Consider the following 14402-nt stretch of genomic DNA (forward strand, 5'->3'; position numbering starts at 1 on the left):
CGTTTAATTCCGTTTAATTAAGAGGGAATTTAAGAGCATTATCGATCGAGTTGATCTAAAAAAAATGCAATTAACACCGTATCTCTAAAACTGTGTCCTTACTGCGTACATAGTTATCCTACCAGAAATGGGGCTCTTTAGGTGTCGAGAATCCCACAAATGTACTCTTCTCAGGAGACCATCAAGCAGCTGCGGGAGGAGGTTTCCTGCATCGAGGAGTCGCAATCCGCCTTGGGCGCGTTTTCCGACTGGCTCCTCCACGCTCAGAGCGGATTCCGCGGCCTCGGCGCGGATGTTGCGGATCGCTCGGCCGCAGAGAAAACGATCAAAGATCTAGAGGTGGGTTCCGTCCGCGGAACGCCGCATCGAAAAGTTAACCGTCCCGGGTTTGGCGTCAGGCCCTCCTGGCGCATGTGGAACAAGGACACACCGACCTGAAGACGGTCAGGGAGAAGACGGCGCGAGCGGCCATCTTTCTGGAAGAAAACGAAGCGGAGGCGCTGAGGGAGGAGACCGACGCTCAAGTGGGCCGACTGGAGGACCTGCTGGCGGACCTGCGCGCCCGGCAGAACGCTCTGGACAAGTGCGTCTCGCTGTCCAAAGACTTTGCAGAGAAGTACAAGGCCCAGGCCCAGTGGCTTCTGGAGACCAAGGGCCTGTTGGCGGCCGGTGCGGAGCCCAAAGCCGAGCTCTATCAGAAGAAGGCCCAGCTGGCAAAGTACAAGGCAAGGGAATCGGTCCCTGCGGGCTCCTTGAGTCGGGACACTCAACGTATGCTTACTATTTCCAGACAATCCAGCAGGCGGTGCAGTCTCACGAGTCCGCCGTGAAGTGCGCGATCGAGAAGGGCCAAGTCCTGCTGGAAATGGTCCGCGATCCGCTCGTCAGCGAGAACGCCAAAACCCTGCAGGCGGATTACCTGGACCTCTGCTCATTGGCCAAGGTGGAGATGGTTTTCATTTCCGTAGTGCCGTCTTCTCATCCTTTCTGCGGTTTACTTTCAGACGCGAGTCCAGACCCTGGCGGAATGTGTAAAGGAACACGAAGATTACAACGTGGAGCTACAGGAGGTGGAGAAATGGCTCTTGCAGATGTCCAGCCGCTTGGTCACCTGGGAAACCATGCAGACTGGCAGCGTGGAGATGGCCACCCAGCAACTGGCCCGCCACAAGGTGATTACAAACTCACGGGAGTTCTCAAGCGGATTGGATGTCCAATGCGCTCAATGGCAGAGAAGCAGGCATTTGCTGCTTTTTTGTTACTTAGCTAAGAGACTTTGCCACCCCTGCTCTAGGCCATTATGGAGGAGATTGCGAGTTTTGAGGAACGTCTCAACAGTTTGAATCAAAAAGGAGAAGAACTGGTTTCCAGTTGCACTGAGCAAGTCCAAGCTAAGATCAGCCAACAGATCCAAACTCATCAGCAGGGAACCAGAGATAGCTACTCAGCCATCTGCAGCACGGCTCAACGTGTAAGTAGAACCGAACTCCTCCCTCTACGTAAATTAATGGTGATCCCAAGATTTAGGGAGGCAAAGCGTTGTGTTTACCCTTTTAGGTCCACCAAAGTCTGGACCGAGAACTTCAGAAACACGTCAACCACCAGGATACCTTCCAGCAGTGCCAGACGTGGCTGGCGGCCGTGCGGGAGGAGCTCCGGCTCAACGACCAGGAGCCGTCCGGGCTGCAGGAAGCGCTGAAACAGGTAGTCGTGTCCGTCGTGGCGTCCGTAGAAAGTTGGTAGATGTTTGTTGATGTTTCCAGATGAAGCACTACAGGGCCCTCCAAGAGCAGGCCAGCACTTACCTCGACCTGGTGTGTTCGGTTTGCGACCTGTCCGACGAAGCCGTTCGAACGACGGCCGGCGAAGTCCAGAAGCTCAAGATTATTGTGAGTTTGGTCCACCCCCACTTGTTTTTTGGCTCACTTCCTCGTGTCTAGTAGTCGTTATTTTCTCTGTTGTTTGTTGATTCTCTGTTTTGTAGATTGAAGAAAACATGGCAAGTGCTCAGGAGCTCTCAGAGGCTTGGAGGGAGATCAAGGAACAGAAACAAGATCTGAACACCCTTTTCCAAGATATGGAGCAACAACTTCTCAGTCTGTCTCGAAGACCTGCCGAGTTAGAGACCAAAATAGCCCAAAACATGTTGTCCCAAGCCGAGGTGATGTGCTCCGTTCACCTCAAACGATCTACAAAGCTCTATATTTTCCTCTAAATCAATGTCACCTCTTCACCATTGGCAGGAATGCAGCCAGCTGCTCCAGTCCAAAGAAAATATCCTGTCCACGATGACGGAGAAAGTCAACAGACTGTCTCCGGGCCAAAATTCTCCAGAGAATGAAGAGCTAGAGCGCCTGAATCATTCCTGGCTGGACCTTTGCCACAAAGCCAGCAGTCTGGAGGCCCAGAGGCTGGAAGATCTGCGAAGGTCCAAAGAGTACCACGGCTGCATCAGTGCAGTGGAGGACCTGTTTGAGCGGGCGTCCAAAGAGTGGGATAACCTGGCCAGGTACGAGGCTGCTACTGTGTCGTGAAGGGCTTCCTGGGTCTCCGCCATACACTCAGCGTGGGTATGCTTTATATTTCTTTGTGGCAGAACCGACGCCGAAAGTTCCTCTCAGCATTTGGAGGCCCTGCGCAAACTGGCGCTAGACTGGGAAGCTGAAAAAGGTACGCTGGATGAGCTAAAAGAGCAGAAGCAAAAAGTGATCCAGCCCTTGAACCTGGATGACAAGGAACTGGTCAAAGAGCAGATCAGCCACTTTGAGCAACGATGGTCCCAGATGCAAAATCTCATGGAGAGGAAAATCCAGGAGTCTGCGGTGACCCTAGAGGAGACGGCGCAGGTGGAGGCCCGCCTGAGGGAGGCTCGGGATTGGGCCGAGGAGCAGCGGCCCGCCTTGTCCGAAGCTATGAAAATGAGCCCTCCTCCGGAGCTGGCGCAGAGTTTCCTGTTCGATCACCTGAGCGTCTGCAGTGAGTTGGAGGCCAAGCAGCTGCTGCTGGCCCAAGCCGTGGCCGACTCGGACCGGCTCCTGGCCCGCCTGGGCCTCAGCGAACGTCAGCGTCTGCAGCGGCTGATTTCCGACACCCGGTCCGAGGTGGAGTCTCTCGCCGTCAACGTGGCGCAGCGCCGAAAGTACCTGAGCAAGGCATTCACCGAGCGGACTCACTTCCTGGTGGCGGTCGACCAATCCGTTTCCTGGGTCCAGCAGAACGCCAAGAAGGCTCAGGCCGAAGAGCGAGCGGCCCTGCTGCCCGAGGACCTGGGCAAGCAAGTTCGAACTTGCCGCAACGTCCAGAGCAGTTTGAAGGCCTACCAGAGCGAGCTGACGTCCCTGTGGTCTCAGGGGAGGGACCTGATGAGGGATGCCAACGAGGAGGAGAGGAACGAGATCCTGGCCAAGCTGCAGGAGTTGCAAAACATCTTTGACAAAACTCTGCACAGGTGTGGCCAGAAACTTCAGGAACTGGAGAAAGTCTTTGTCTCCAGGAAGTACTTCAAGAGCGACCTGGAGAAGATATGCCTGTGGATAAAACAGGCCGACATCGTCACGTTTCCCGAAATCAATCTGATGGTAGGCGACGGCGAGCTGGAGGCGCAGCTGCTCAAGTACCAGCAGATAGTGGAGCGGGCGGCGGAGTCCGAGAATCTCCTCCTCCTCGTGCAAAGGGCCGGCCAGGAGATTTTGCCCACCCTCAGCGAAGTGGATCACTGCTTCCTGGATGAAAAACTGAATTCCCTCCCGCAACAGTACAACAACATATTAGCCTTAGCTAAGGAGAAGGAGGAGAAGATCCAGCAGGCCGTCTTCGCGCGAAACGAGTACGCCTCCTTCTTGGATGTCACGCAGAAAGCGCTAGAGGAGCTGGAGGAGCGCTTCGAGCATCTGGGCGCGCGGCCCATCGGCACGCGTACCGAGGAGGTGCTGGGTCTGCGGAGCCTCTACCAATCCATCCGAGAAGACCTGAGCGATCTGAGCCTGGCCGTCGGCGAGCTCAACCAGAAGAAGGAAGGCTTCCGTAGCACCGGGCAACCGTGGCGGCCCGAGGGGATGACCCGCCTCGCCGGACTCTACAATGGTTTGAGGAGGCTGGTGGAACAGAAAGTGGAGCACCTGGACGAGACCTTGGAGTCCTTCGAGGACCAAAAAGCCATGGCCATGCAAGTCGACTCGGAGTTGAAGGCCACCAAGGAACGGCTGGTGAAGGTCAACGCCGAGACTCAGTCGGCCGAAGAGAGGCTGAAGAACTATCACGCCCTAGCCGGGAGCCTCCAAAGCGCCGACTCCCACCTGTCCAGGCTGACGGAGCAGATGGGCGCTCCGCGTTCGGACCAGACGCCGCGCGACGCCTCCGCTGAGCAAGTGGTCCTGTGGCGAGAGGAGCTACGGTCGCTCCAGAACGCGGTGGGCGACCTGATCCAGGAGTGCGAGAACCGCTTCGTGCAGAGCAAGGACTTTGAGACGGAGGTGCAGAGGACGCTGGCCTGGCTCCGAGAGGCGCGCCAGCAGATGGCCTCCGCCGTCACCGTGGACACGCGGGTGGAGCAGGTGCAGGAGGAGATCAGGAAGCAGCAAATCATGCAGGAAGAGGTCCGCTCCAGACTGAGGATCGTGGCGGCTCTGAGTAGCAGGGAGAAGGACAAGTACGCCGCCGCCAACGAGCTAGTGCCCGACCACCTGGACGCCGCGCTCGGAGAAATGGCCCAACTTCAAGAAGACGTTCAGAAACAACTCAGTTTCAAACAGGTGCGCCTCGGGTTGTCCTCAACTTCGTTCTATTTCAGGTTTCAGTTGGATGGGTTGCACACAGCTATTTTTCTTTGCCTTTGTCGTCAAGGTGACCTTGGAGGAGGCCCTGCTGCTGTGCCAGAAGTACCACTTCAGGATGCAGGCGGCCTGCGAGTGGCTGGAAGACGCCGTGTCCTTCCTGCAGCGGGCCGGCTCCGGCGTCGACGTGGAGAACTACGAGGAGTGTTTCAGAGAGCAGAATGGCGTCGTGGCTACCGAGCAGGAGTTCCTGGCCCACCTGGAGGAGCTGGAGAACCTCCTGCCCAGACTGGAGGACCTGCTGGATCCCGTGGCCAAAGGGCAGCTGCAGCTCAGCGTGGAGTCCGCCAGACAGAGAGGCCTGGAGGTCCGGGATCGGCTCCGAGTTCAGCAGGAGGTTCTGCAAAGGTAACACCGGTCGCCTCGTCTGGATGGTGTTCCCGTTCCTATAACCTCTAGACATTCGTCCTCAGCTGCGTGGATCAGTGGAAGTCGTACCAAGAGGCCCGGCAGACCGTCATCGAGCTCATGAACCAAGCTGAGAAGAAGCTCAACCAGTTTTCCACCGCCAAGGCGGCCACCGGCCAAGAGGCCGAAGAAAAGTTGCACAGTCACCAGGTAGGCCTCGGATGCTCTGGCGGTAAATGTGTCGCAGATCAGCATCTACCATAGCCTGCTAATGACACCCATATACCTCTACGTTGAAGAGCCTGGTGTCACTGGTCAACGGCTTCCAAGAGAAACTGAGCAGCCTGGAGGAGCAGGCGGGTCAGCTGGAGCAAGTCGGCAGCGAGGCCAGCAAGGCCACCATCAGTCGCTCCATGACCACCGTGTGGCAACGCTGGAGCAGACTCCGCAGCGTGGCCCGTGGCCAGGAGCGCATTCTGGCCGACACCGCGCAGGAGTGGAGAACTTTCCGGGAAAAGGTGCGGTAGCGCTCCATGCGACCCGGGGCCCCAACCCGGGCCTCGGAAGCTCACCTCCACGGGCGTCGTGCCGGCTAACGCTCGATCTTGACATCTGGTATCAAAAGATGAGCAAGGTGGGGGCGGCAGCGGACGAGCTCCGGCGTCGGGTGCCGGACAGCGCGGTGGAGAAGGCGTCCGAGGCCACCCTGCGCTCTCTGCTGGAGCGATACGACGTCCTAAGCCAAGACGTGGAGAGAGAGCTGTCCTCCTTGACCCTCCTGCGCCAGTACGCCCTCAGCCTACTGCACGACGTGGAGGTGCCCTCGCCCACCGGCGAACAGGACGAGCTCCCCGGTCTGAAGGAGATCAGGATGGCGCAGGAGCAGTTGGACGGGTACGGTCCCGAGGCCGCACCTTCGGGGCGAGTCGGGGGAAGGTTAGTTAATGTTCCCTCCTGTCTTCCGGTGTAGTCTCCTGACGCTGTCCAGGACCAAGCGGGCTCAGGCGGCTCAAGAGCTGAGGGAGCGAGAAGAAGTGGAGCGAGAACTCAGCGTGGTGAAAGCCTGGATCCAGGAGACCAGGGAGCTTCTTTTCAACCCCTCGCCAGACATCGATTCTCTGCTTCAAGAACTGGAGGTAGGTGGGACACGTCGAATAAGCTTCAAGCTCTTCGGTTTTAGATTAAGATTTGACATCGGAGCCCGGCCTGTGCGCAGACGGTCCACGCAGACGTGATGGCCTACCGTCAGAATGTGGACAAATTGGCCGAGCGACAACAGAGCAAGTACCTGGATCTCTACACCATCCTTCCCTCCGAAATCTCCATGCAGCTGGCCGAGGTCTCGCTGGCTCTGGGGGCCATCGAAGATCAGGTACGGCTCCTCTTTGGCAGTCCCCACGCGTTGTTTTTTTCTCATTTGGAGCCTTGCAGGTTCTTTCCAAAGAGCGAGACATCCAGAAGAGCAGAGAAATAAGAGAGGAGTTGACTACCAGAATCCACCAGGTGTCTGAGAAACTTAAAACCGTCTCTGACAAATTCCAGGACAAAGCTCCAGACGTCGATCAAGCCAAAGAAGAAGTCAAGGTATACTTCATTATTTTTGCCCCCTAAAGTAAAGGATTGGAGGAACACACAATTTTTTTTCTCCAAACGCACCGTTTTTTTGCAGAGTTTGGCCGAAGACTTGGAGCGCTGCGGTCGCCACCTCTCCGAGCTGGACTCGGCCGTGCGGGAGTTGGGCCGGCGCGACCCTCTGCAGGCCAAGCAGCTGGGCGACGCCGTGGGGAAGCTGTCGGAGATGCACCGTCACACTGCCCGCCTGGCCGACTGCCGCAGCAACTGGCTCAAAAAGGTCTCTTTTGTTTTGGATGTCCATAGCGCCGATTCAGGAGTGGATTTTCACTCCCACTCCCAGAGGAAAAAGGACTCCTGCTCTCTAAATGACTCCCACTTTTATTGATTTCTTTTTATTTTCGCATTCTCCTCCAAGCAGGCCGTCTGCTATCTAGACGAATATCGCGAGACGCTGGACTCGGTGGCGACGTGGTGCGAGAAAGCCGAGAACCTCCTGAGGGCCGAGGCGGTCTGGGATTCGTCGCTTCGCCTGCGGGAGCAGATGCGGACATACCAGGTGGGGCTCCCGCCCCGGGAAAGTTTTGGACGTGTCTCTCACCGTTTCCCGTCCTCCCAGGCCGTCCTGCGAGACTCCAGCGAGCTCCACGGGGACCTGGAGTCCATGGAGGAGAAGGTGGAGCTCCTCTCCGAGGTCCTGCAAACGGAGGCCATGAGCCGGCGGGTGTGCGAGCTCAGCCGGAGGGCCGACGAGCTCCAGCGAAACCTGGAGACGCGGCTGCAGAGCCTGGACGACGCCGAGAAGGTGCGCGTGTCGCTAATGCGTGAACGTTAATGGCAACGTCGCCCCTACCAACATGGCCGCCAATCCCGAAGCCATGTTGCTCGCGGCATCAATTGGAAAGGACTTGAATAACAGTACTAACGTCTCGCATCCCCATTGAGTCTTGCCTATTTTTCCGCCATCAGAGTCTGGAAGCGCTGGAATGTGAGGTGAAGGCGTTACACGGCGCTCTGGAGCAGGTCCGATCGGCGCTGACGTCGCCCGAACTGGCTCGCCAGAGCCTCAAAGAACAGCTGACACAAAGACAGGTAGGCACGATGAATGGAAAGGAAGAACGCTCATGACCTCTTTTTTTTTGCGGCCCCGACAGCGGTTGATGGCGGACATGGAGAGTTTGAAGCGGCAGGTTCAAGCCGTCCAGCTGTGCCAGAGTGCCCTGCGGGTACCCGAAGAGGCCATGCCCGACTTGGCCGTCTGCCACGCGGCACTGCGTCTGCAGCAGGAGGCCAGCCGCTCGCAGCACGTGGCCATCCAGCAGTGCAACATCCTACAGGTTAGCCGCGGGCTAGCTAAATAGTACTCGTAGTAGTTCACGATGAGTTGCCCCACTCAAAATGGCTCCCCGTGACAAACGCCGCTGTAGAAAGGCTGCCTTGAGGCCATGTTGGTAGGGTCGAAAAAAGGTCTTTTCACCCTTTGTTGTTTATTAGAATCACCATTGAGCATCTAAAACTTCAACGTTAGGGTTAGGGTTTTAGAAAGGGCACATTTTCGGCCAGTTTCTCAACTCACCGGAGATTTCGAACCATCCAGGAAGCGGTGGTGCAGTACGAGCAGTACGAACAGGAAGTCAGGGAGCTGCAGGGCTTGATCGAGGACGCGCACCGCGTCATCCAGGACCGCCCCGTCACCACCGGCGACATCCAGGAGCTCCAAGCGCAGATCCTGCACCACGAAGTAAAGTAAATCTTTCTCGGGAGCGCCGGAGATGTGACTTGTTTCTTCTCCCTGTCTCAGGAACTGGCCCAAAAGATCAAGAGTTACCAAGAGCAAATCGCCTCCCTCAACTCCAAGTGCAAGATGTTGGCGGTGAAAGCCAAGCACGCCGCGCTGCTGCTGACCATCGGCGAAGACGGGGGAATCGGGAACCAACGCGAGGACCGAGAGGAGACGTGTGAGACGGTCAGTCGGAATGCTTCCTGAAAAATTTGACTCTACTCAATTGGCATCTTTTCCTATAGATTTTAGGGCATTTCTGGGTCACTGTTGATTTTGAGGCACTTCCTTATTTTAATGATATCAATGGGACAGAAAAATATAGAACTAGCATTTTTGAAAATAGGACATTTTTTGCCACAGGGTTAGAGAATTTTTCTAATGTAGAGTGTCCATGTTTGCTTCTACTCAGGTGACGGCGGATCAACGCCACGCTCTCGTGTTACCTCTCAGCGTGGAGTCTGGCGAGGAGGACGATGCCAGCTGTGTGTCCTCCCCCCGCGGATGTCGCTCCCCTTCGCCGCCCGCCTGCGGCAACAAGGTACTATTTCTCCCTGCGAGGGTCCCTTGAGCGACGGGCCCATAAAGGCTAGCGTCTGTCGCCCCTTCAGGCAGGACTGAAGAGAGCTCCGGTCCAAGTCCTGTACGACCCGACGTTGGAGTCTGCGGCCGACCTGGACGACCTGCAGCGCTCGTGGGAGACGCTGAAGAACGTGGTAGGTCCGGCCGCCTCGACGCTCTTGGTCCGCCGGCGCGCCGACAGCGTGTCCGCCGCTTGCGCCGGCAGATCAGTGAGAAGCAGAGGACGCTGTACGAAGCGCTGGAGAAGCAGCAGCGCTACCAGGCCTCGCTCCAGTCCATCTCGGCCAAAATGGAAGCCCTGGAAGCCAAGCTGAGCCAACCCTCGGAGGCCGACGCCGCTCCGGGCGGTTTCCAGGTCACTCTTTTGGATTTTTCCATTACGAGGCCTTTGCTCGTCTCTTTGTTCAACTGCTTTCCGTGGCAGATCCTGCTGGGAGAGATGGCGAGCGCGCAGGAGGACGTAGAGAGGCTCCAGAGCGGCTCCCGCGGAGACGAGGCCGCCTCCGCCGAGCGCTCGTCGGTGGCCGTGCTGGTTCAGAGGATGGCCACCATCCGCGCCAAGGCCCGGCTCTCTCAGGTACGCCCGCCGACCCGCGGGCCGAGCTCGGGTCGGGGAAGTCTGATGCCGTTCCGCCACAGGAACTCACCACGGATGCGCCACTAGCCCGGCAGCGAGACGAGAGCCAGCGGTCGGAGGAGCCGGAATGGCGGGCGGCCGCTCCCCTCCCGGAGGAGCAAGAGTGGCGTGAAAATACCCAATTTTTGCAAGTAATGTTGCAACTTTAATCTTCTAATATTATGACTTTTTCCCGTCACATTAAGACCTAATATGACCGAATACCTAATTTTATGACTTTTTTCTCATAATACGAGTTTATTCATATGCTATGACCTTTCTAATATTATCTTTGTAAAATTGCTTGTTTTATAGTTTTTTTATACTACTTTAATCTTATAGTATTTTGACTTTTTTCCTCATACTATTACGACTTCATTTTTATAGTATGACTGGTTTATTTGATAGTAGTACTTATAATATCCTTATATTACTTTGACTTTATTTTTTTGCACTATTACGACTGAAACATTGTGATTTTCATCTCATCGTATTACAACATCAGCCTAGCAATGTCACATCTTTATTCCGGCATTTTTTTCTTTTTTTGCCCTTTTCTTGCACTGCCTTTTTTTCTCCGTCGTACAAATCCAGACGCAAACTGGTTTGAAAAAAATGCGCAGGAGGAAGCTTTTCCAAATGGTAAAGGATCTCCTGGGCCGCTTTACAAATGGACTCCTGAGCGGGTCAAAGGCGTCCTGGAGAAGGTCTTAGCGGGACGAACGCCTCCCTTAAGAAGATTACGCCGCCGCAAAGCCTCGCGTTGAGCCGACATACGGCCCAGGACGGCTGACATTTCTCTTCCGTCGGCCACGCTTTTGACGGATGGCGACGGGGGGGATTGGCGCGGCGGCGGAATAGCCCGGCTCGGAGGGCGACGGGGAAAGCCTCCCCCCTGCTCGTGGAGAGGCCCCCGCCTCGGCCAATGGCGGCGCCATGTTCGAGCTGGCCTCTCTCTTCCTGCTGCTGCAGAACACGCTGCAGGACATCGAGGAGAGGGTCCGAGCCCTCTCGGAGCTGTCCCAGCCGCCGTGGCCCGAGGCCGAGCGGCTGGCCGGGCGGCTGCGCGCGCTCAAGGGAGGCCTATTGGAATTGCAGAAGATGCTGCAGGAGCACAAACAAAACCGCGTGCAGGTCACCTTGCTTGATTTTGTTTTTGTCTCGTCGCTTTCCAGGGCACCCCACCAGGTCGCCGCGTTCCCAGATCTGATGTTTTTGCACGTAGCGTATTTATTTTGCTTGTACAAATCATCTCCGGGGGTGGGCGGGGTTAGACGAGCGGACTAAAATGGCAAAAAGGTTGAAAAATGCTGCGCTTTTTTGGAAAAACTGACATATCCCATCCCCAAATGTTCTGAAAACCTAACATGCACTGAGCCCAAATAATAACAAATATCGACAGTCGGCAAATTTTCCCTAATGGCACGGTCATTGCAATCCACAGGATTCCGCGCTGGAGACCGAGGACGGCGAGTCGGACTCGTCTCTGTCTCAGAGCCCCGGCGTCCAGGACTGGGTGGCGGAAGCTCGGAACGCGCGTTCCCAACAGCACCGGGACACCCTTCAGAGTCAAAGGGTACATTTGCACCGGTCGCTAAGCGGCTCAAATGGACGCAAGAAGCCCGCCGTTTTACTTATTTTTCACGCAGGAGCTGGAGGAGCAGCTGGCCGAGCAGAAGAAGTTGCTTCAGTCGGTGGCCAGCCGCGGGGAGGAGATCCTCATTCGCCAGGCGTCGCCGGCCACTTCCACGTAAACAAATTAGCCGTCCGTCCTCTTGGTTTTGGGTCACTTCCTATTGATTTCAGGACACTTTCCGTTGTTTGAAGGGGGGACTGTTCGTTCATTTGCTTGGAATGTGGATTTTTCAATTTCTAAAATCGGATTTAGATTTGAGTCCAGGGTTAGGGTTTCAAATGAGGATGAAGTTTGTCATGACTTTTTTGCCGGCTGCAGAACGTCGGAGCCCTTTTCCAGCCAGGCCCTGGCCCAGAAGGAGGCCGAAGCCGCCCGCCAAGAAATGAGGGGGCGGTGGGAGAGTCTGCGGCAGGAGCTCCAAAGCAAAACGCAGCTCTTGCAGAAGAACCTGGAGCAGGACCGCCAGCACACGGTACACGAGCCCCTTCGTCGACCCCCCAAAAAGTCAGGAATTTGTCATTTTCTTTGCGTCTCGCAGGGCTATTCGTGCGGAGCGCCGCTTTTAAAAGAGCAACTCCAAGCGGATGCCTCGACGCTCGAGACTCTTTATGACAACTTTAGGCGGACTCTACAAAAACCTGAGGTAAAAAGATTTAAAATCTATGTCAAAATGCATAAACAGACCCACCATTTTTTTTCTGTAGTCTGCAAAAATATTGTTGTATGTATTTTTTTTTTGCTGGATCAACAACCAGACCGAATGACAGTTGTGTTTTCCAATTGATGATTAGTCCGTCCTGGCGTCCATGCATTATCTGCATCTGTATATCTGTACCTGATACAGTATCTGCATATTTACATTGACACGTACTTGACAAATATATGGATGCGGTTTACACCTAATTCATGTACCAATAACTCATTGGCTACTATTGACAGTAATAGACGTCCAGTCCATTTAGACAGATCAAATGGATTGGGCTTTTATCCTCATCAATGGAAGTCAAAGAGTTAACACTGTCTGTGCCACCCACTAAATGCGCATTTACCCTAATATGGTGACTTTGGTTGTCATTGACGGCGCGAGACGTCCAATCAACCGTGGCCAAAGGAGTTCAACATTTCCGCCAGTCGTGTAAATTTCCGCCACCTCTCCGTTCACAGGCAGGCGACGGCTCCCCGACGCCAGCGTCCGAGATGGAGCACCAGCTCTACGCGGCCGTGTCGTCCACGTCCTCTTGGCTGGACGGCGTGGAGAACGCGGCATCGTGGGACTGGCCCGCGTCGGCCGACGACGCGGAGGCTCAGCTACGAAAGCAGGAGGTCCGCTCGCCTCCCGGGAAAAACGCTGCTCCCGCCCGGGCGCTGGTTCACGGCTTCTCCCGCAGATGCTGGCGAGCGATCTGACTCGGGTAGAGGGGGAGGTGTCGCGCAGCCGGACTTTGCTGGCCGACTGCTCAAGGCGGGAGGAAGGAGCCTTGCTGGAGGACAATCTGGACTGCCTGAAAGAGAGACTGGGAGCCGCCGGCGCCGCTCTGGCTCAAAGTCGGGACCGACTGAGGACTAGGACTCAGCAACTGGCAGCCTATCAGGTTAGCCTTTAGCCCTACTTAAGCCCGGAAAGCTAACTAAAGAGTTTTTAATTTCAGACGATGAAATGATTGGATCTCCATCGCTATCCCTCATAAACACTTTTGTTCCAAACGCAGACCGAAGTGCAGCTAGTCCAGACAGCTCTATCGGAGACCAAGTGCCAGGTCCTGCAAGGTCTAGCCCAAGCCGCGGACAGGCCGGCCTCGGAACAGCTCCAGGTAGCGTGTCCGTCCGTCCGTCCACCGCGCGCTTCCCGTCACATTGACCAGGTCTCCGTTCAGGTGGTCGCCCAGGCGGAAAACGACTTGAAGGCGCTCGAGCAGAAGATCGCGGAAGTGAAGAGCAGTGGAGCGGCGCTGCAAGCCCATTCAATTTCAACAGATAAAATACTCAAGCTTCAGGTGAGGCCACAGAAGGTCCGGTTCTCGGACCATAGAAACGCCAATCGTACTTTCAATCAAAAATCGGGCTCCGAGGATTAACGTGTATGCATGCGTAGAATCTCCCTACCGAATTTCATAGCGATCCGTCTACGAATGACGGAGGAGGAGCTGAAAATGTTAGCGTACACACCACCAAGAACGACACGAGTGTGTAAAAATGTGGTGAGACGACCGCGGCTTTTGTTCAGGACGCTTACGAGGAGCTGGCCATGACGGTGGGCTCCCGGCGCAGCGGCCTGAAGCAAAACGAGGCGCTCAAGTGCCAGTACGAGCGCGCCCTGCAGGACCTCAACGACCTGCTGGACACGGCCAAGGGCAAGATGGCCGCCGACCGCAGGATCGTGGCCGGTTCGGCGGAGGAGGTCTGCGCTCACCTGGACAAACACAAGGTCAGACCATAGCGGGATTTGATTATTTTTAGTAGTCATTGTTTTTTTTAATTCATTCATTATTTATTCCTTAAGAAAATATATATTTTTGTTTTTTTATTTACTTTTTTATTATTTTGGAGCCTTTGGATGGACCTGCTTTAAAATGACTCACTTCTGCCGTTTTTGATTCAAATTTTAGGAGTTTTTCCAAGGTCTGGAGTCACACATCATTTTGACGGAGACGTACTACGGTAAAATCAGCGCCCTGATGCTTCCCGAGGAGAGGCGGCTGCTGGAGGAGACACTGAAGCAGGGTCAGAGCGTCCTCCGCCAGGCGCACGCCAAAGGCGTGGAGCTGGAGGCCATTTTGGAGGTCAGACCGTGGCAACGCTGGCCCACCAACCGCTTCTCCTGCTGACGTTTTGGGATCATGTTTCAGACGTGGCGCCGCTTGGCGCAGGACTACCAAAGCCTGGATGCCCATCTGGAGGAAACGGAGGAAGGAATCCCCGTGGTGGGATTGGTGGAGGAGACCCAAGAAACGTTAGCCGAACGGATATCGCTCTATCAGGTACAACTGATTTTTTTTCTTCAGTTTTTGCCTTCCGATACCGAACGTTTTTCAAAAA

At 55.5% G+C, this 14402-nt stretch overlaps 1 protein-coding gene across 1 annotated transcript in view; it reads left to right on the forward strand.

Moving 5' to 3' along the window:
- Nucleotides 1-14402, forward strand: part of syne1b (spectrin repeat containing, nuclear envelope 1b) — a 51224-nt gene that overhangs the window by 23162 nt on the left and 13660 nt on the right. Inside the window, exons 67-106 of the mRNA XM_077620530.1 lie at nt 175-339; nt 399-725; nt 791-943; nt 1005-1172; nt 1295-1471; nt 1558-1704; nt 1764-1889; nt 1985-2161; nt 2244-2509; nt 2597-4751; nt 4843-5180; nt 5246-5390; nt 5480-5698; nt 5806-6074; nt 6151-6316; nt 6397-6552; nt 6612-6764; nt 6850-7032; nt 7171-7311; nt 7372-7557; nt 7722-7844; nt 7907-8089; nt 8350-8493; nt 8554-8718; nt 8945-9073; nt 9144-9248; nt 9320-9469; nt 9539-9691; nt 9754-9882; nt 11175-11306; nt 11380-11480; nt 11685-11838; nt 11905-12009; nt 12531-12689; nt 12755-12958; nt 13076-13177; nt 13241-13360; nt 13591-13791; nt 13973-14146; nt 14213-14344. Coding sequence (XP_077476656.1) covers nt 175-339; nt 399-725; nt 791-943; nt 1005-1172; nt 1295-1471; nt 1558-1704; nt 1764-1889; nt 1985-2161; nt 2244-2509; nt 2597-4751; nt 4843-5180; nt 5246-5390; nt 5480-5698; nt 5806-6074; nt 6151-6316; nt 6397-6552; nt 6612-6764; nt 6850-7032; nt 7171-7311; nt 7372-7557; nt 7722-7844; nt 7907-8089; nt 8350-8493; nt 8554-8718; nt 8945-9073; nt 9144-9248; nt 9320-9469; nt 9539-9691; nt 9754-9882; nt 11175-11306; nt 11380-11480; nt 11685-11838; nt 11905-12009; nt 12531-12689; nt 12755-12958; nt 13076-13177; nt 13241-13360; nt 13591-13791; nt 13973-14146; nt 14213-14344 — 8682 coding nt within the window. The remainder of the gene's footprint in view (nt 1-174; nt 340-398; nt 726-790; nt 944-1004; nt 1173-1294; nt 1472-1557; nt 1705-1763; nt 1890-1984; nt 2162-2243; nt 2510-2596; nt 4752-4842; nt 5181-5245; nt 5391-5479; nt 5699-5805; nt 6075-6150; nt 6317-6396; nt 6553-6611; nt 6765-6849; nt 7033-7170; nt 7312-7371; nt 7558-7721; nt 7845-7906; nt 8090-8349; nt 8494-8553; nt 8719-8944; nt 9074-9143; nt 9249-9319; nt 9470-9538; nt 9692-9753; nt 9883-11174; nt 11307-11379; nt 11481-11684; nt 11839-11904; nt 12010-12530; nt 12690-12754; nt 12959-13075; nt 13178-13240; nt 13361-13590; nt 13792-13972; nt 14147-14212; nt 14345-14402) is intronic.

This window comes from Stigmatopora argus, chromosome 15, assembly GCF_051989625.1.
Source record: "Stigmatopora argus isolate UIUO_Sarg chromosome 15, RoL_Sarg_1.0, whole genome shotgun sequence".
NCBI classification, from domain to species: domain Eukaryota; kingdom Metazoa; phylum Chordata; class Actinopteri; order Syngnathiformes; family Syngnathidae; genus Stigmatopora; species Stigmatopora argus.